The sequence below is a fragment of the Perna viridis genome, chromosome 1 (genome assembly GCF_037379345.1).
Source record: "Perna viridis isolate PV_CMFRI_1.1 ecotype Kerala chromosome 1, ASM3737934v1, whole genome shotgun sequence".
NCBI lineage: Eukaryota > Metazoa > Mollusca > Bivalvia > Mytilida > Mytilidae > Perna > Perna viridis.
The window spans coordinates 55,269,051-55,291,608 of record NC_142445.1 but is presented as its reverse complement, the minus strand read 5'-3'; the positions used below and the strand labels follow the sequence as shown (position 1 = coordinate 55,291,608).

General features: G+C 31.9%; 1 protein-coding gene across 4 annotated transcripts in view; it reads left to right on the top strand.

The window, feature by feature from the left end:
• The window catches only part of LOC148629443 (uncharacterized), a 47,587-nt gene that overhangs the window by 18,043 nt on the left and 6,986 nt on the right, over nt 1-22,558 (top strand). For 2 of the 4 annotated variants that reach the window (XM_088551248.1, XM_088551249.1), the window contains 20 exons: nt 317-402; nt 960-1,015; nt 1,458-1,603; nt 3,030-3,041; nt 4,986-5,237; nt 9,112-9,468; nt 9,780-9,887; nt 10,305-10,334; nt 14,022-14,128; nt 14,520-14,720; nt 15,565-15,630; nt 15,754-15,859; nt 16,153-16,242; nt 16,895-16,973; nt 17,939-18,047; nt 18,497-18,555; nt 18,724-18,850; nt 19,118-19,227; nt 20,576-20,678; nt 21,488-21,638. In XM_088551248.1, coding sequence (XP_088407374.1) covers nt 317-402; nt 960-1,015; nt 1,458-1,603; nt 3,030-3,041; nt 4,986-5,237; nt 9,112-9,468; nt 9,780-9,887; nt 10,305-10,334; nt 14,022-14,128; nt 14,520-14,720; nt 15,565-15,630; nt 15,754-15,859; nt 16,153-16,242; nt 16,895-16,973; nt 17,939-18,047; nt 18,497-18,555; nt 18,724-18,850; nt 19,118-19,227; nt 20,576-20,678; nt 21,488-21,638 — 2,355 coding nt within the window. The remainder of the gene's footprint in view (nt 1-316; nt 403-959; nt 1,016-1,457; nt 1,604-3,029; nt 3,042-4,985; nt 5,238-9,111; nt 9,469-9,779; nt 9,888-10,304; nt 10,335-14,021; nt 14,129-14,519; nt 14,721-15,564; nt 15,631-15,753; nt 15,860-16,152; nt 16,243-16,894; nt 16,974-17,938; nt 18,048-18,496; nt 18,556-18,723; nt 18,851-19,117; nt 19,228-20,575; nt 20,679-21,487; nt 21,639-22,558) is intronic. The other 2 variants (XM_088551250.1, XM_088551251.1) reach the window with 2 other exon arrangements.

Sequence of the window (22,558 nt, the reverse complement as noted above, 5' to 3'; positions counted from 1 at the left end):
CAGCAGCATTATAACTTATGAAGTTCAAGATTTAAAAAAATAATTATATTAATGATTATAATAGAAATTAATCTGATTAGTCCATGTTTAATTACGTGTTAATTTTAAAGTATTTTGCTTGGTGTGATAAATCACCTGTGTTTATTTTTTTATATTCTACACAAAACTTTTTGTTTCTAAAACGGAAGACATTTTCTTAAGCTGTTTTGAGTGCCTTGTTAATAAGTATTTCAACAGTCTTAGTTTGTAATCAGTATTTTATAACATACTTTTGTTTACAAATCCTAGTGTTTGACGTTTTAAATTATACTTTCAGACCAACATAGATATGATATTCAGTTTTCACTAAAGAACGGAACATCTATCTTGAACAGAAATGAACGAAACGATCTCAAAGACAAAGTAAGTTCGGAGTTCAATCGATTTTGAATTGCTAATTTGAAAATTGTGCCAAAGATAACCTGCTGAAAAAAACGTATTGAATCACATTTCGTAGTTAATGTCTTTTTGAAAAACAATGTCAAAATCTTTTATAACAATGTCACAATTTCTAGTTAAATTTCTATAAAATGTAAACAGAAAAAAATATCTAATTGAAATCACTAGTTGTTAAGATAATATCAATATATGACATTTCAATGATTTAACCCTTTTACATAAAACAAGTACCAACTTTTAAAAAGATAGCCGACGCAGTAAAATTTGTTTCCTTTAATTTTACTTACAATTTTCTGTAGCATTTTCGGTACAATTTTTTCAAACCCCACTAAGTTGTCAGGATTTTGCCAATCGAGAAACAGAATTGCGATCAGGCGACTTGCATTTCCATTGAAGAGTTTTCTTTAAGGTCAAAGGGTAAAAAGCGAAACTATTACCGAATGCGTCGGAAAAACATAAACACCATTGAATATTTGAAAATTACGGGAGACAATTGTGCCGAGTATGTTATTTTTTTACAGTTAAATGTAATGTTTGAGCAGAGAGGGGTGTTTTCCATAAAGAATATGACCTTCAGGTAGTTGCTTTTTTTTGTATTTTGTTGTTGCTGTTGATAGTTGTTACAGTTAAGAATTAATATTTTGTTCCCTTCCGCACTATGTAAACCGAAATCAAAGTACTGATACTCTGAATCAATAAAGATAGCAAAATCGTATAATTCACAAATCTCACAGCAGTTAATCCGATAAATGTAAAGCAATGAATTTCTTGAAGAAATAAAGTAAGCCGAATAGTTACATGTATTTCCTTTTTGTCAGGGTATGTTAAGTTATCTTTAATGAAACTACTAATGAAATATATATAAATAAATTTAAATGTGGATAATTTTAATTCAGTTAAATTAAAGAATATGTCTTGACTATATATATCAGTATTCAGACTTGGTCCAATAACTTTTTGTTCTAGGTTAATTCATCCAGATAGTTTGTACTTCACATTGAATCCACGGTTCGTTTCAGGTTCATTGACCCAAACATCGTTGATATTGTATTATATATAGAGTCAACGGAACGGTCTATGTTTGATTCCTCTCTCACTAATGTACTTGAGTTAGTAGAAATCATTCAAGTGGACTTAAAGTCTCTCCACGTTACATCTGCTCCAGGTATGTTTTTTGTTATTTGAGCTCAGCTTAAAATCAGTCATTGATTAAGTAAATCACTGTTTAGCTTCGATGATACAATGGTATATTGAGAATAAGGTCATTTTTGAAAGATAAATATTGACGATGCACAAGCTTTCTCATTTACTGGAGACTAATCTATTTACCACATTTTTTACTTACTTTATTTCCTTTATTTATTGTCTAATTGTAAAGCACACATGTTGCACCAGTCTAACATTTTATCTATTTATAATGTGGAGTGAACAATATAAAATAATTCAATATTTTTATCAATATTGCATACTGAGACAGCTAAATAAAATGAAAAAAAGGATCTTTTCAGTACCTTTATTTTATAGCCTGTAATTCTTGATGCAAGTTGATATTTCTGAAATGCTATGTGTTAAAAATGACGAAAAAATAAAAAAAGCAAACAATAAATCTTAATGCACACGTTATTTGTGTGTCAGTTTAGTTAGCTAAATATAATGAAAATATAGCGAAGACATTATTATAAAATAGCATTTTTTTTATTAATTTCTTGTACGGCCTCTTTCATGTATAAAAAAATGTTTAAATAATATTTTGAGTAAACATTGTGTATTAGAAGTGACTACTGTAAAACATATTTGACCGATAATGGGTTGTGGAGTGTTAATGAGCAAGCAGTTGGGACAGTTCTTTTTATTTGAAGTGTGTTTTTGTAAGAATCCGGCAAAATGAAGAAAATCAGAAACATGCATGGCAAAAACCCACAGGTCTGACAATATAATTATATTCAATGATGCTTTCTCAATTTCAAAAAGACAAATATTTGATCTCTGCATCTGTGGAATTGCCCAGAGAATATTAGAAATAAAAGGTTTATGATAGAGTTATCTATCCTTGAAATGTTATTTTCAGTGCATTTCAATGAAATTATAATTCAACTTATCAAAGTGATATGGAAGATATTGTCTTTTTTTCTTTATTTTTATGGAGCAAATAGTCCAGTTGAACTTTCAAAATAGTGTTTTTATACTATGTTTCACCCACTGCCTGATTCTAATAGAGACTGGCACTTGATTTGTAAATGTTTGGTTGTGTACTGTTCTATCAGTTTACTTTACTATGCAGTCAAAAACAGAACAGATATTGCCTGACATAACATTTTTACAATTCACTTGCTTTAGACCAAACTATTAGAATACATAATATTTTGTTGCACACCATATGATGCATGCGATGAACAAGTATCCCACTGGTCATTGTTTTTTTTATTCTGTTATTTGTCATTAAAATTCAATTGAAAATATACTTGCTTCAACAATTAATTTCAATTGTATTTTCATTAGCTTTATTGCAAGGTTGCAAAAAAATGCTAATTTTAAACGGTTAGTAGCTTGGTCAGTTTTCATCATATCTTTACCGTTGGTCTTACATTCAGATTTTCAGGACAGTAAGTAGATATGCATGCACAAATTGCTTTTTAAAGTATTGTACTAGATGATATTAAAAGCTTAATGCATATACTTTATAATATAAATTGTGTAATTACAAACCGATTGCAAATACTAATTTCATATTGCTGATAAAAATTGCAATAGTTTCAACAAGAACTTTTTGTTCATCTTTCATATTTATCAAATCACTATGATATTTTTGTTTTTTTTTTCTTACGGGCATTTCTCCACATTCGATTAGCAATAGAGCTTTTGTAACTTGTTACAGCGCATACTAACCATTTGTTTGTATATGTTAGTAATAAATGGTCGTTCTTTATGTTAAACTAACATATGCTCTTCCGTGAATTAGTCCAAGAAGGATCCGAGAATTCTTTTTTTATATTGTTAAAGTTGTCTATTTAGTTGCTTCATATTATCACTACATTTTTCAAATCTCCTGAATGATTATACCATTTTGTTAGTTAACCTGGCCGAAAGCCATGTGAGCTATTGCCATCACTTGGCGTCCGTCGTCGTCATCGTTCACATTTTTTTTAAAACTCTTCTCCTCTGAATGTATTCGACCAATTGGAACCAAACTTGGTATGAATGTTTCTTGTTGTATCCTACATAGAACGGATGTAGATTTTTTTATCTGGCGAAAAACATGACCGCCGTTACAATAAATAGAACATAGTGTCAGACATTAGTTTTTTGCATATATATGTCCAAATTCGTTGGGTTAAGTCAAAATTTGTCTGGGTAAAAGTGTTCAGCATGAGGAGATCTATATTTGATTCTATTTTGGTTTTAATCTGTTAAGCCATGTTGGAGTCATTGGCTTTTTTCGACGTTTTTTGCTAGTTTTAATGTTATTTCTTTCTAAAATCTTCTTCTCTCACACTACTTGACCAATTGGAATCAAACTTAGTATAAAAATTTCTCGGAGTATTCTGCATAGAACTTATGTGGGGATTTTTAATCCATTGAAAAACATGGCCACCGCTACTAAAATACAACAAAGGGGTCAGACAGTAGTTATACGCATATATCTCCAAAACCATTAGATTTAGCCTAATTTTGACACGGATAAAAGTTCAGCATGATGAGATCTATCTGTGGTCCAATTGTCGTTTTAATCTGTTCTGCCATGTTGGAGTTATTGCCCTTTTTTGATTTTTTTTTTGGCTATTTTTGATGTTCTTTCTTTCAAAAATCTCTTCCTCTGACACTACTTGACCAATTGGAACAAAACTTTGTATGAATGTTTCTTAGGGTGTCCTGCATAGAACTGATTTGGAGATTGTTGATCTGTTGAAAAACATAGCCGTTACTAAAAATAGAACAATAGGGAGAGACAGTAGTTTTTCGCTTATTATATCTCCAAATTCGTTAGGTTTAGCCAAATTCTTTCAATTTATGATATAATCCTTATCATGAGGCCTACACAAGTCTTGAAGGGTCAAAGTTGTTAGAAGACTCCTTGTAAGAGTTATTGTAAAATGACTTTTGTTTTGTTTTCGTGTTTGTTGTGGTTTTTTTTTACAATTTTACAATTTTCAACCAATATCTTGAAAACTATGAAAGATAGAAAGATACCTTCGATTGCTGAAATGATCCCTAAGATAAGTCATACAAAAGTCTTCTTGAGTCAAAATTCTTCGACAAATTCTTTTTCATTTTATTGCCCTTTAAAGGCAAAAATTAAACCAGGTGAGCAATTTAGGCTTCTTGGAGTCTCTTGTTATTGTTCTTTATTACAACCTTTGTCCCTTAATATCATATGCAGATAATATTTTCGCCTAATTATGCTTCACAAAACGAATGGGAGGAAAATGATGTGCCAATTAGTCATTAAAGATCTTTACAAAATTAGCAACACTTGGAATTAAAGAGCATTAAATATGAATAGAAAACTGAATATTGTATCGTTATCACATCATTGGATATTTTTTCAGAATTATTTCTACTAAGTGCTACAATGAGAGTCGACTCTGGATCCGGGTTAGCTGCACTAGAAGATAAGGGCATGACATTATCATGCGCAGCAAGGGGCCCTGATGATGTTCAGTTCAGTTGGTATAAAGATGGGTATCCACTAGATCTTCGTTTGTTCATGCAGCGAGCACAAGAAACACTCATTCCGTCAAGTCGAGATGAGATTCTGAGATCCGTAATAACATTTGATAGAGTTAGCCCGTTAGATCGAGGTAAAGATCTATTTTTATTCTGATATCTATTATTAAACTTTGATAGAGTTAGCCCGTTAGATCGAGGTAAAGATTTTTTTGTTTCGATATCTATCGTTAATTTTGATAGAGTTAGGCCTTTAAATCGAGGTGAAGATCTTTATTATTCTGATATCTATTAATAACTTTGATAGAGTTAGCCCGTTAGGCAGAATAAGAGTACTTCATTTTTGAATCTTAGATCAGTCATTGCATTTGATAGTCTGTAAGACCGAGGTAAAATCTTTAGGATTCTGAGATCTGTTATTAGATTTGATAGCGTCATTTCGTTAGACCGAAGTACTCTTCTTTAAAGTTTTGAGATAAATGGACAAATTTGGTTTATAAGACCGTGGTAAACAATTTCTTTTGGGATTTCTTGTAATCAGATTGACCATAATTTGTACTCTATTCATGAAGCATTTACGTCAGAAGTTTGACAAAAGTCACACATTCAAGTCATGGCTCACGTCATAACCTTTAATTACTTCTTTTGTGATCTTAATTAAAATATCAGAAACAAGTTATGAAGTTCATTAATGGAACACTTGGTAATAAATCGATATTATTTTGTTTGACCTGATTCAATGCGATATTCTAATTGTGCATGTTCATCACCTGTCATTAAATCATTGAGTGTTTTACCTTTCCTTACCAGCGAACTTCGTCCAAGAAAGCAAGTCCACTAGAATTGATACGTAACAATATTAAACTTTATATTTTTGCTCGTTAGAAGTCGCTGTGTCCTTTAATGGAACTAATTAAAGGTAGTAACAAAATTACCGAACCCATGATACTAAATCGGAAAGGATGATATTTCTGGAACAGGATTATGTTGCTACAAGTTTGAAATCATCACTACAGAAGTTTTATGGTGGTCATCATGAACTCGTGGATCGTTATGGTGTATCCATCTGCACCACGAAAACTGATTTATTCAAACGGTCATAGTTTTCCTTTCCTCGTTTGTCTACCCTGGACTTGACTTTTTATGAGCAACTCGGCGGGTGTTTCTAGAAAAACAGAGGACGCTTACTCTACCGGTACACCTGGTCCATGCTCCCAGTTTTTAGTGGAGTCCGAGTTTCTCATTTGCTTTTGTTACTTTGTATGTATGATTTTTGTTACTTTATGTTCTTTGTTGTGTATGTCTTTTTTCCATTTCGGGTCTTTGTCCCTGGATTACATTCTTCTGATTATCGCTATAACCTTAGTTCCCTTGATTACTCTTTAAATAGTTCATAAACTGACAAATCAAGGGTAAACAGGAAAAAAAGTAGACCAACCACTATGTTCCTGACTTGGTACAGGCGTTTCAAAATGAATTTGCGTGTTTAGCCAGGTTGTAGTAATTCAAGTACAATGTTTATTTAAAATATGTCCATATAGTCATCTTGATTTATGAAACTAATTGTAACCCTTTAACCTCTTAACCTCTCACTCTACTACACTCCCTTTACACAACAAGTCTTGACACTCCTGTTTCTGAACCTACCTCATCATTATACAGACTTGTTGCCGTACATTCTTGGTTTTCACAGACTCGTTAAACCAGTTTGTGTAATAGGTCAAGATTAAGAAAAACGACAATTTCTTCCACTACCGTTTGTCAACAAAGGTATAGATGCAATTAATTTGAAATTTTGGCGGGAAAAGGATTTCTCTAGATTTTTTCATACGTTTTGTCTTAGTAATTTTTTTATCTATTACATTTAACCACGCTCCATAAATTGGAATTATAACTTTTAAGTTCTTATGGATGCTATGGATGACTACGCAAGAAAATGGATAAAACGAGAACAATAAGACATTGATTCACTCTCAGAGTGAGTTAAGGTCGTTAATTTTGAAACGTACGAAAGTTTTAAGTAGGTCAATGGGTGTCAATGCTACATCAGTTTTCAAAGACCCGGTGTAGCAAAACGTTGTCTTCTGTACATGACAGATACGTTGTCTTACTAGCAGACAAAGCCCAACATTGTTTTTGTCTGCAAAATGTATTACATCCAATGATATCAAAGGTGGACGTAGAAAATAATAGAAATGATAAGACCTATACTGACATTACACTCTCCAAAGGAAAGATAGTAAACAACCATAAATCTGTGGTATCCTCTTTTGGTCTCTATACCAAAGACGATGATTGTGATTTACCGTCTTTGTACTGTATTTCTAGACTCCACAAGAATCCATACAAACAACGCTACATTATTGGATCTGCAAAATGTACCACTAAACCTCTTTCAAAACGTTTAACTTCTATACTCTCAGTTGTGAAAGAGGGTCTTCAGTCCTACCACAACACTCGTTACTCCCGTAGTGGTATTAATTCAATGTTGTTCCTGAAAAATATAAAAGATCTTCTGTAAATCCCCAATTCAAGATTATTATCAGAATATAATAGCATTAAAACCTATAATTTTTCGACTCTTCATACTTCTATTCCCCACACGCCGTTAAAATCCAGAGTCAAAAACATTATACATTATTGTTACTCCAAAAAAAGACGGTACACCTAGATACAAATATGTAGTTCTTGGTAGAGATTCCTCATACTTTGTAAAAAATAATTCGATACATTGCATTTACCTGCAAAGAACTTGAGATAAAGGATACTACAAACTCTGTGAAGTCAGCCTCATATCTTGACCTACACTTAGGGATGGACGGTAAAGGAAAACTATTGACCAAATTACACGACAAACTTGATGATTTTTCATTCAGTATTTTCAACTTTCCTTTCATCTGGGGCAACATCCTTTCAGCACCTGCGTATTGAGTTTTCATGTCACAACTCATACGTTATGCCAGAGCTTGTCGTAACTATGCAGACTTCTTATATCGCGCTAGGCTTCTTACAGTTAGACTTCTGGAACTGTGTAATGTTGCTACAAGATTGAAATCATCATACAGAAATTTTATGGTCGTCATCGTAAATTCGGAGATCGTTTTGGTGTATCCCATTGCACCATACAAACTGATTTGTTCAACGTGTTATAGTTTTCCTTTCCTCTTTCCTCTACCACGGACTTGACTTTTTATGAGCAATTCAACGGATGTTTCTAGAAAAGCAGAGGACGCTTACCCTTCCGGTGCACCTGGTCCATGCTCTCAGTTTTTAGTTTTTACTTTTTTTTTACTTTGTATGTATTATTAGTTACTTTATGTTCTTAGTTGTGTTTGTCTGTTTTCCATGTCTGGTCTTTGACCCCGAATTACATTCTTTTGATTTCCGCAAGAATCGTGGTTCCCTTGATTACTCTTAATCACTATTTCATAATTTTTTCTATTCTGCATTACGTAGCAAGGCGTCAATGCATAGTTTCGCTTTAAACTAAGGAATCGCATGGCGTCGTGAACGTGAACGCCAGTGACGTTCAACTTTATAAAAAAACCTTTCTGTGATGAAATATGATATTGATATGAAAAAGGTGACACGGCTGTATAAGAATATGGAAATAAACTAAAATCAAAGATAAAATTGATATGGAAAGAAATAAAAATAAAGATATTTGTAAAATTAATGTGGCAATATGCCGGAAAAAACGTAATGGAAGCGCGAGGTTAATTACGATATAAAACCTTGTTCAACCCACCATTTCCACCAAGAATACCTGAATCAAGCCAGGACCGTTGTGGTTTTTTCCAACTTTCTTGTTTTTTCCGTGATATTGCCACTTTGTTATATTGATTTTCCGTTCTGACTTTTTCTTTTTACTCTAGACTTGAGTTTATTATATTGGGACTTTTGTTAGTGCCATGTATGAAAGTAAACCAGAATGAGGTAAAAAAAAACATGAGATGCCTAGCCTGACTTCTGTACGAAGTTTTTTCCCTATTTGTTTCTTTTCTGTAGGAACATTTACATGTAAAGTTTCCGACGGCCACAGAACAGAAAACAAGTCATTACCGGTAAACGTGTTAACAGTGCCCTTGGTTGATCTTTACCCCTTGTCAATATCAGTAGTTCAAGGCGACAGCGCTAGTATTATCTGCATGTCTCCAGAAGATACTGCCAAGAATTTTACATATAGATGGCATTCCAACGACAAGACAATTCACCCGGGACGTTCTGATCAAATTGTTGAAGATCTTTTTCCCACTGGAACCAGACTTTTTGTGCCGAACTTAAACAAATCAGCAAATTTCTCGTGCACAGTTGAAAATAAAGCTGGCACATTCACATTGACGTCACATGTTTTTGTCCAGAAAGGTATGTTTTTTTAACAAATAGAAAAAATCAAGTTGGATTTTTTTTAACCAACAAAAAAAACTATTAACTTTTAAAAAATATCGCAGGACATTGTCACGTCAGGTATGACCATAGTGTATTGTCGTTTATATTTGTATTTATTTATTTTTTTAATTTTGAAAAGTGACCTGCTGGCATAAAAGATTGATATTAATATACGTTGATGATAATTTTCACTAAATTCCTCTAGCTCTGATTTATTATAACATCGTGGAAATAAATAAAGACGATGTTGGAGTCAAATCTTACGTCGTAAAATTTTCGACTTACAGCTGCAACTGCAAATTTAACGTGTGGAAGGAGCTATCACAAACAGGTTCTGTGGAAGAAGACAGCTGGTAACCATTTTGATAAAGAGCGATGTCCATCAGAATTTGGTGGTGAGATTGATTTTTATTAACGTTTTCTTTTAATTTTTCAGTACAAATGTTGCTTTTGATTTTGTGCGGTTAGTGATGTGCAATTGGAATTATTTTTTAATAGCTGACGTGTATGCGTCATTTTTTAGTTTCTACACTCTAATCATAGTCGTACGTCGTCTATCTGGAACTTGTTACCGGGTATACGAAGCAAATGTTTAAACTCAATTTTTGTTTTTTTTTCTATTGATAGACCACAGACGACACATATTTTGTATAGATGCACAATTCTTTATATGTACATTCTACCTGTATGCCTCTTCTGTCCTTTTTATAGTAATGTTTTAATAGAATTTTGAATAGCACTGCATATGCACAGTTTAACAATGTTTTCACGTTTACATGCGAATTTTAAATATCAAACATGGATTGATTTAGATTTCAGTAAATATGGGCCTATTAACGAGGGTAAGTGAAGGAAATAACCTACGATGTTTTATTTATTAATGTTTCACGTGCACTTGAATACTTTTGAGTGAAGATTTGGGCCTTAAGTAACACAATTTCTCCCTTTTTTCTCACAATTTAATGAAAAGTCTGTTTTGTTTCTTTAATTAACCTGATTCATCCATGAATTTTTCTGTTTTATTGTTACAAGCTCTTTCACCTGTCGTCTTTTTGTCAATACTGTGGTTTTCATAAAAAAGTTAATAAAATCGTTTTAAAATAAATCTATAATATTTGGAATATGTTTTACTTTCGAATTGGTTGGTAGGTATACAATTTATCCATGAAACGAAATATTAGGGTCAAATTGACCGACCATTCAATTCAAGTCAACTATGAATATTTGTTTGTAAGGATTTTGAAACCTTACATTAAGCAAGAAACCTGAGTTTCTCTTAAGTGTAAGTCTCTGTAAGAATTAGCCAGTGGGTGAAACATGGTATGAAAGAAACTCACTTTTTTACAAGTATAACTTGACTAGTTTAACCATCAGAGTCAAGATAAACAAACAAGATTTTCCATATCATGTTGGTAAATTGAGTTATAATTTCATTAAAATGCACTGAAAATGAAATTTCAAGGGCAGATAACTCTGTCGAATACCTCATTTTTCTAACATTCTATTAAACAATTTCTGAGGAAATCCAGTAATGCAGAGATCAAATAATGGTCTTTTCAAATAGAGAAAACATCCTTGAATGAAATTAACTTGTCAGATTGATTGGTGGGTTTTTGATCTTCATGGTTCTGAATTTTCCCATTTTGCCTGATTCTTACAAAAAATTGCACTTAATTGTGCTAAAACTAATGATATGTCTGTCTTGAAATGTCTTCACTCATATGAATTAAAGTTCACTTCTATAAAAGTATTATGCCCAGTTATTGTTTTCGTTGTATTAATAACTGTTATAGAAACAAGTGAGTGTCATTGTGAATGTTTGTCTAATACCTTATTTATATTTCTAAAATGTACCAAATATATAAAATCATCATATGTGTGTTCAAAATGCAATAATCAATTCAACGAAATTCCTCATTCGTCATAATTCATTATGGGGAACATATATGAAATATCTGGATTTAGTTCTTTTTGTAAAATAGCCTAGCGTAGTACATTGTGTAGAACGTGCATCGCTGTTGTACACAAATCTCGATATTGTTGTTAAAAAGCATAAGATAATTCTATAGATTCACTACAATATGAGGAGTTACATCATACATAATGAAAGTCGTTTTTTAGACCTTCACTTACTTATAGTGATAGGGGTGCCCTTCCTTCTTTCTTCCTTCCTTCCGTTCTTTCACATTATCATTTAGCAGATTTTTAGATTTTTCCCCAAATCCATTTTGGAGGCTTCACATTAGCAAAATATGGACATGAAGATGGGGACATGGAGTACCAGCCTTATTTCTATAACTACTACTTCTTTTCTACTGAATGGAATTTAATGAAACCTCCACGGAATCTTAATTACATATTCCAATTGTGTTCCTCTTATTTTAGATTTTGAATTTTATTGAATGGTAGAATTGAGGATATTACTTCAGTGAGCATTGCTTACAGTTTTGTATTCTAGTTTCGTTTTGCACTAGGTGTTTTATATGGTTAAAATACATTGCATTATATGTGTTGATGAATAACAATCGAAGTTATTATTATGAATTTTGTTTTAAGCACATTATTTCATTGTTATTTTTAATAAAAGTCTTTACAATCAACATTGGGGTCTTAAATAAACTTGCCTTCTGTCTTTTTCGTGCATATATATTTAAGCCACAGACCATTAATAACAAAAAAACTTATAATGTTCATTGCATGGACATAGTTTCCTCACAATTTTATTTTCTTTGAACACGTATGGCAGTCCCTAAAAGTTCCCACATTCTTGGGTATCGATTTCATGATATGATAAAACACGTTGCTCGCTGAGTATTGAATTGGTTTTTTTTTAACATTTTCAACATCAAATTATAAGAAACTACTATATTATTGAATTAGAACTTAGTTACTAAATATATTAAAAAAATATCTTAACTTCTCTAACATTGAACGCTTTCATTTAATTTTAAAAGGCTTATTATTTGTGACCATAATGTTTCTGTTGTACTTATCTCATCTTAACCAAAGGTGTATGTGAGCCATTGTCATCACTTTCGTCTTTCGTCATCGTCTGTCTTTAACTTTTTTCGAAAGCATTCTCCTCTGAAACGACTAAGTGGATTATTTCCACATTTGGTAGCTAACTTCCTTGCGGTATCTTCTTTAAGAGTTATGCCAATTTTGTAGATCACGCGTAAAAATGGCCAGCCATTGCTTTTATCGCATTTTTGGATCACATGGCTAAAGTCACCAATTTCTGTTTTAATCTCACAACTACAAGAGATACCAACAAAATAAATATGACTATCCTTCTTCAGTATAAAGAGTTCTGCAAAAGACTTCACTTGGTTAAAGTGGTGTAAAATCTCCTTATGTGAGTTATTACTCTTGGAAGGAAAACAATTATAGTGTTTTTAATTTAAAAAAAACATAATAAACAGTGCGAGACTTTCAATTATTGAAATTGCCCTTATGACAAGGCCTACAAAAGCCATCAGAGAGTCCGGAATGTTTGAATGTGTGACGACCACATGTTAGAGCTATTGTCCTTGAAAGACCAAACATGACATTTTGTGGTCTTAAGCTTGCAATTTGGAAACCTTAAATGATTTTACTTTCAATTGAAAAATAAACCATATAGCAAGGGCTGCTAAAGTCTCCATAGAGATCAAGTTGTATGAAAGAGTAATCAAGGGAACCAAGGCCATAGCGGTAATCAAAAGAATGTAATCCAGGGACAAAGACCAGACATGGAAAACAGACATACACAACTATGACACTTCCTTATTAGAGCGATAGCTATTGAAAAGTAGAAAAAATCACTATTGTTAATCAGGTAAGCGAAACAGGCTCTTCAGAGCCTCTAATTTAAGTATGTTATTGCATGAGGTATATGACAAATAGAAAAAGAAACCTAACAACCATATCTGCTTTTATAACTCTATTAACGGATTGTGATGGATTTATTTAATCCAGACACTTTTTTTAAGAAATAGATTTGTTTGATCAGATACGGAAGGTTTGCATAAATTTTGTCATACTTTCAATCCCTGACATAGACATATTGATTTTTGATAATAATTGTAGATGTTACTAATGGATCCAAATTAGAAAATATTTTTTCGCAGAGTACTTTTCTTACTTTAATATTTGCGACACCCATTCAATAGAATTAATTCCTGTTGTTTTGTAATTTAAACTTTCGAAAAAAATGTTTATGATGTCACGAATTTATGCTGAATTGCTTCGTAGACATCCAAATGTCATCAATAAATTACTTTTTGGCCATCGGGAGACAAAGTTCGTGGCTGAATTATTGTATCAGTTTGATATTAAGTCCAGTCTTTTTGTCGTAAAAAAGTGCCATGTTCAGGTCCTAATGAAAATTTTCAGTTTTGCATAATAGTGACATAATACCTGATAAAGTAAAAAAGCAATAGTTAAAAAAATTATCAATAAATAATTCTTTTTTCTTACCAACTACAAGAGAGCAGTAGTTGTATTATATTTTGTACAAAAGAACTTAAATAAATTTTCATTATTTGTAGGATATTCAACACGGCAATGCGTATGTAATGGTGACGCGTGTTCATGGGCCGAACCTAACTTTGCGAAATGCCAATCTGTATACCTTGTATATGAGGTCTATGATAAGGTTTGATTATTTAAACACTTCCCACCAAAGCATAATGATTTAGAAAAAAATTCATTCGTTTGTTAGTCGAATCATTCAAAACGTATAAACACATTTGTAAATGAACGTTGATAGATGTGAATGAATTAATGTAATAACCAAGGATCAACAAATCTTATTTAGATTCAAATGCTAAGTCTAGACAGCTCTAAAAGTGGGTTATGTGCATCTTCTAATTTTTTTGACATTTGAGAATTCATAGGAAATAAAATCACGGTGAAATCATTTATTTCAATCAGTTATTCTTACTTATTGTACTCACGTCACAGTTTTTTAAATGTTACTTCCACTAGCACTGCATTGTACGTAAAACTGACAAAAGCATAGAAAAATAATCATCATACGTTTTTAGCTTGAAATGCTCCGGCTTGGGTATCAGCAGACAACTATCAAATATGTGTACAATAGATTGAGGGAATTCATCATCAAAAGAAGAAACAACAATTTATATTCAGGTGATATTGAACTAGCTGTCAGTATTCTACATGATCTCTTACGACATCTAGAACAATATCCACAACTTGGAGAAAGAGATGAAAAAATATCACTGAAGGTATCTTTATAGTTAATTATAGATAATATAATTGCAGTATGTCCATATATTGTGTAGTGTTTTTCGTTTCAACACATTTGAAAATATCAATGGTACTTGGACAAGCAACATTAATTGTTATTTTACTTTTAACAGTTTCTTTTTAAATCGCCTAAGTTGCATTAATGAAACTGGATCATATACTTTGATCAATTAATGCTGTGTTATCTTAATTGATGAGACAAAAATTTAAGTAGCACTCCAGCTAAGGATCATGCAAAATGTGATACATGGTAGGAAAGCCTACATATTTTTATTTTTGATATTTTGTTTAAAATGCTTTAGTAAACAGAAATTAATATTTGGTTTTTCATATAACCTGTGCTCTTAGGAGATAAAAATTATATGGAATGCACTGTAGATTAATTAATTAATTAATCAAAATTAATGGAGATAACTCTGTAAATGACGCTGAAATACAATAGAATCTACTGGATTTTCAATGTTGATTATCCCCTAAGAGCAGGCAGATTTGAATGAATAATTACACAATTCATAGTATAGACCCATAAAACAACTTAATTACAAACATAAAAATATGTAGCCTTTTTTGGGGTGTATCACATTTTTCTGATTTTGCATGATTCTTACATAGACAGCTACTTACGTAGTGAAATTTCGAAAAATCATTAAGAAATGATTATATAATGTCTATATGATTTGTTATTTTCATACACTAGTTGCGATAACAAGTATCGTTGTTTTTTTTTATATTTTCACCCATTAGTCGATGTGATAAATATTAATATGTTGACATATTCAGTCGCTAATTAAATTAATATGTATCATTATCTTTATATTTCAGTCGTTAGTTGAGTTGATGAGTATCATGCTGAATGCTGCTAACCAATCAACGTGGGAAGAAAAAAGGGTAAAACATTTAACACCGTAAAGTGTGCAGTGGGAATACTTTTTTATCTGAATAAAAGGTGTAGAAATAAAGTTAATTTGTTAAAGTTGAAATCGGTTATATGCTTGGTTTTTCTTTTTTCAGGACATGAAAGCAGCCCCTTACTTCTTACGAATCTGTCAGATTATTGCTAATGGTATTTTCACTGATAGTAAAGAGTTAACCATGAACGTAACAACATATAATCTAGGTAATACTATGCTGAAAATGTACTGTTGGTCATTGATTTGTTTTGGTTCTAGTAATGCTTTTGTAAGAAGGTTGAAAATATGTGTTCTTTTCCAATAATTGTATTTTAAACAGATTTATTCGTCAAATATCAGATGAATTTAACTGTACAAAAAGAATTGTAATTTTTTCTTTCTTGGTTTAAAACTTGTTATCCCTTGTTTATTTATGCATCATTTTAATGTCAGGTGTATACGATAAAAAAGTTATAATTGAATTTTAGAAATAATGCGCTGAATAATGCATATGTTTTAGATGTTGGTGTTTTTTCCATAACAACAGAATTAACAGAATTGAATACCACGTTACGGATACGAAGAGAAACAGAACCATATATAGAAAATGGTAAGAACCTCTGCGACTTTTGTGAAATTATAATTTTGAAATTGTCAACATGAATACTTCCAGCTGTCACAACGAGATTTCAGGGTATCTTAAAAGTTTTTTTTAAGTAGTATCGATTCTGGGCAATAACTAAAATAAAAAATAAAAGTGAGAAAATTTCAGTTTTTGATTTCATCTCCTTATTTTCATCAATATAAATTACAAGTAAATTATATGGTATAACAAATCGTTGCATTCACCGATTTTTGAAACGTTTCATAGTTTTCTTTTCTTCTTCGTCTACCCCTGTTGAGACTTTATGAGCAACTCGGCTGGTGTTTCTAGAAAAGCAGATGACGCTTACCCTACAGGTACACTTGGTTCATGCTTCCAGATTTTAGTTGATTCGGGTTGCTCATTTACTTCTGTTTCTTTGTACATGCTATTTCATGTTCTTTGTTTTGTGTGTTTATTTTTTCTTACCAAATCGCAATCCTTGTTTTTGTTATTACCGTTCGAATACTAGTTCCATTGATTTTAAATTCATTTGAGAAATACTTCAATACAAGCATTGTGTTGTCAGCAGTAATATATTTTAATGTTTCGTGAGAAATGATCTCAATTATATCCTTAAAATACTAAACAGTTTGGCCCTATATTATTTCTGTTATAGAATTCGACAGCCTAGATGTAATTTCATTTACAAACAAAGCTATTTTGACGATGCTGGCAGCGAAAGAAAAACAACCTAGGTAGGTTAAATATTGAATATGAGGCATTGTTAAACACAACATGTCTATATTTTAATACAAGGAAGTAACTTAAATGTAAATAAGTGAATAATAAAAAAAAATCACAGTTTGGTATGTAATGTAATTTCTATATGTGTTTCTGCTCTCTGCCTTTGATATGATTCTCTCTTTGTGTTGCGTTCATATATGATTATTTTTTATTTGTACTTAGTAAGCATCGTGTTTTTCGTAATACTGACACAAAATAAGATAAAAACAGAGTTTGACATCTAAAAAAGGTTGTAATCAATAAAGAAAATGGTATGTTACTTCCTTTATGGACCTAATTTGAGCACGACCAATATTTTGTACCTACACGGTAGGGTATTTCTAAACTACAATTTTCATCTATTTGAAAATCTCTATAACTTTTCTGAGCAAACTAGTACTTAGTTGTTTTTTTGCTTGTGAAATCATTAAAATATATTATATGTGGTAACTAAATTGACTACGTAAATGTTTTTTTTTAGTAGACTACTCTAAAGACATAAATATAATGTGAGCTTTATTATCTAAAATTAAGATTTGTATAAAAGTAAGATAACAATTTTGACCTGCCTAAAATGTTTGGTTGCAGAAAAGTTTGTATCATTTTTTACACAAACTTAAGAGGCTGTCCACGTAGAAACCATGCAGATCATAATATGATAATTAGGCGTGAAATAGAGATCATTATATATATCTAAATAAGTTGTTATTAATTTAACAAATGGTTTTTTTATCGATACTTTTACAGGGATCATTAAACTTTCACATATTTCTTTACAATATAATGTATGAAATAAATTCCATCAAACTATTATGACTACTATATTAATATTCTATAACAATACTGAAGTAACAGTATAAACTAACAAAACTTACTTCAAGTACAAAAGTGATGTTCATGAAAGATCACAGTTATCATTTGTTTTTTTTTATTTCAGAATTAGCTCGATGAAATCGATTTCAAACGTACACTCTATATTCCCACTTCAAGGCAGCAATATTCCTAAAAATCTCATTGCAAACATTCCAGTCAAACATAACATTCCGGTAAGTCCATATGATATTAAGCACAGCTCATGTAAATGACGTCACAAAAATCACCCGTACGAGAGGTACAATGAATCGAATTGACATTGGCAGGGGTGTGGTCACAATTATGCATATATATTTTGCTTCGCAATGTATGTTACATACAATGAAAATGGCTAAAAATGCCGCGTAAACTTATGCTTCAAAATTAAAAACATAAGTGGCATAACTTGGAAAATTGGTTTGCATAGAAAAATCGGAGGTTTTTAAAGTAAACTAAACTTATACTTATCTATAAATAATCGTTGTGCTTTCTAATCAAATTATCAAAGAAGAAAAAAGTACTGAAATCTTACATTACTTCATTTTTCTGTCTACAGGGAGGAAAACAAAATAATTATATCCATTAAAATGACATAATCTTTAAATAACTGTAGTTGAATAGGCATATTTTTTTCTATTTTCAGTCTACCGCGCAGGATGATGATACCCGAGTTATATGTGTATCATGGGAATTTAATGAAAGGTATGCGTTTCACTATCTTCCACCAAACATGTCTATAAATTTATAAAAGTTGTACATGGCGCAAAAACGTGTAGACAAATTGTTGGATATAATATAACACCACTGTAACAATTTCTTTCCCATGCAACATAAACTAAATTTTGGGATAATCAGTGTTTCTACCTGCAGGGAACCTCAATATGGCAGATGGACAGAAGAAAAATGTTTAGATGTCAGATTAAAAGATGGAGAGACGACGTGTAGATGTTCATTACCGGGTCATTTTATGGTCATTACTGTTCCAAAAAATGTCACGGTATGCTTTAGGTTTAACCAATGATGTTTATCAAACATGGTTTAATACATATTTATAATTGATACTCAAATATAAGAACATACATAAACGACACATATGGTACTATAACCGCTAAACAGTTCCAAATATACCATGAATAAAATGTTCCTATGCTAAACCGTTGTACATTTATTTCTACAAAACTGTTCCTGAATGATCACAACATTCAGTCTGAAATATTTAAGATTTCAATTTTACAATGCATACAAATGGTTATTGTGATTGTAGATGTTGCCTTTGGTTGAAGAATACAATTCGTATTTACCACTGATGATAGCATGTGTCATTAACATCATACTGCTGGGATCAGCAATGCTTATTTTTGTCATCAGAAAAATGTGAGTTGATACCTATGCTTATGTTTAAAAAAGCTGACCAAGATATGGTTTGACCATTAGTGGTGTTCAGCATTTATTATTGAAATGGCGGACATTACTTCCAAGTTGCAATACATGTTTAACATGTGTTCAACATGTGTAATACTTGGGTTTCTCGTACGCTTTTTTTTAAACACTTGTAATATATGCATGGTCCTTTTTCCTGCGTATGTTTTTTTTTAACAAAAGTCGTTAAGATAAATTATAGTGTAAGCTTAATTTCAAATCTAAAGTGATCATAAATTATAAGTGTTTACGAAGAAGTACTGTTCAAACACTGTTATGGAAGAGTAATGAAGGGAACCAGGGTTATAGCGGTAATCAAAATAATGTAATCCAGGGACAAAGACCAGACATGCAAAACAGACATACACAACAAAGAACATAAAGGAACTAAAATCATTCATACAAAGTAACAAAAGTAAATGAGCAACTCGAACTCCACTAAAAACTGGGAGCATAGACCAGGTGCACCGGTAGGATAAGCGTCCTCTGCTTTTCTAGAAACACCCGCCGATTTGCTCATAAAAAGTCAAATCCGGGATCGACAGACGAGGAAAGGAAAACTATGACCCGTTGAATAAATTACTTTTCATGGTGCAGATGGATACACCATAACGATCTACGAGTTCATGATGTCTGCGCAGTTTCAGCAAACTCTGGCATAACGTATGAGTAGTCATATGAACATTCCATACGCAGGTGCTGAAGGGATGTTGCCACAGATGAAAGGAAAATTGACAATTCTGAATGAAAAGTCATCACGTTTGTCGTAAAGTTTGGTCAATATTTTTCCTTTACTATCGATTTCTAAGTGTAGGTCAAGATATGAGGCTGACTTCACAGTGTCTGTAGTATCCTTTATCTCAAGTTCTTTGGGGTAGATGCGATGTATCATATCCCCGGTTAGGATTGTTTAAAGATAATACGTCATCTATATAGCGGAAACTGATATTAAAGGATCTAGCCAAACGATATTCTTTCTTTTGGATCAAATCGGCTATAAAAACATACATGCAAAGTAACAAAAGCAAATGAGCAACTCGATCTCCACCAAAACCTGGGAGCATGAACCAGGTGCACCGGTAGGATAAGCGTCCTCTGCTTTTCTAGAAACAGCCGCCGAGTTGCTCATAAAAAGTCAAGTCCGAGGTAGACGAACGAGGACACATCTTAATAGGTGGCAAATACAAAAATTGCAGGTTCATTTCTATTTATTAAAAATGAGGTAATGCATGATTCCCTTTTCTTAGGTGTAGAATGACTTGTATAGTATGTTTTGTATGTATATTTTTATGCTCTGTTTTAGGTGGTTACTTGGTGACGAGTATCCGGTACATTTTAGTATATTATTCTCTTTATTGATGAAGAGTATAATATTCCTAACTTGCGTACAGAATGAATTAGAATCGGTACGTTCAACATATTATGTTCATTGTTTTATTGAGCTACCTGTATTTAGCTGCATTTAACTCTTGCTTACATGATTAAAAATACAGTCTTTTGTCTAAACCTGAAAACTTCCAAATCGTTTCTACTTGTTTTTCCCGTTTAATAATCCGGCCATAAGTCGATTACAACTCGAAAATCAACATAATTCTCCACGTTGTGCATGATCATTTGTTATTATTTTACATATATTTTTACTTTACGTTTAACGCGATATTTGCATACGCAGAATTGTACAATAAATTATAAAAGTTTTGAAAATTACATGATAATGGAATCAAAACAATCGATGTACAAAGTCTGACACACCTGGTAATATGATAAACACATGAACTTCTTTAATGCTGTCATTGAAATGTTAAAATCATTCTCACTTTTCAGTGTAATGAAAAAAGATTAACATTTATATGTTGAAACCCATATCACTTGCTGAATCAACCTTTGACCAATATTATCTTTTGGATAGATATCAATATATTGTTATGATAACTTTGCATGTAATATTCTTTTTTATAGAACTTTACATGTAATATTCTTTTTATATTAGATCGACACGATGAACCGGATTTTAACTGTGTTCACAAAATCAACAAGCGACACAACGCACATTCTCACGCTAAGACACAATATTTTCACAATGCAGATATCAGTTGTATGTAGCATGCTTAGTCGATAACTATCAATTTGGAAGTATGATTTAGTATGACTAAGTCGCGAATGGCGTTGCTGATCTTGCGATGAGATTTTTAAGTGTTTTATTTTCTTTTTTCAGACGTTATATTGGTTTGGAAGTTTAGTTGTGTACTTTTGTTTTATGGCAGCATTTGCTTCATGCTTCGCTGAATCTATGCAAATTTATCTCATAACCGGAAGACGTAATGATGGCAGAAGACATTGGTACAAGTATTTACTAATTGCTTGGGGTTAGTAAATTCAATAGTTGTTTTTCTTTTTTCCCTGAAATAAAATCAGTTCTTCCAGTTTAGAAGGCATACAATAGTTCAAAAAGTGAAACTCTCACTTCTTGTGTATACTTCTGTTTAACTGAAGGGTCTATTGACTGAAGTACCAGTCCATACAAAATTTAGACACTGCCAATGATTGAGATGACTCTTGATGCAAAAACCCATCAAACCTGTGGCGCTTTTCCTATCTACATAAGCCATATCTTTATATAACAATAGTCCTTTCAGCATGCCGATCTGTATTTTTGAGAAAACCATACAATCATCTCCCACTTAAATCAACCAAATCAAGAACCAAAACTCTTGGAAATGTCAATTTCATACAAAGACTATGAAAATGTTTATCTCATAAGTGCAACAACCGAATGAAAAATTAGGACTGGTTATATTGTTTGTTTCTGATCAGAAATAAAAGTGAATTTGGTGGGGTTTTGTCATGCATAAAGAAATTCCTAACTGATTTTTATAAAAATTGCTACTTTGTAACATGTGTGCCTCGACAGATGTATAGTAGTTGGAGTCCTCATTGATCAAAAGGTTGATTTCATCCGTAGTGGTATTAATTCAATGTGGATCCCGTAAAAAGATCTCTTGGAGACAATCAGTTTAAGACTATTATCAGAATATAATAGCATAAAAACCTATGATTTTTCAACACTGTATACTTCTATTCCACATAGTTAAAATCCCGACTTAAAACATTATTGTTGTTTTTCCAAAAAAAAAATGGTACACCTAGATACAAATATATAGTTGTTGGTAGAGATTCCTCACACTTTGTACGAAATAATTCAAAATCATCTTCTAAATATACAGAAGAAGCTGTTTACAAAATGCTGGAATTTTTAACTCTTATGAGGCTGACTTTATAGCTGATC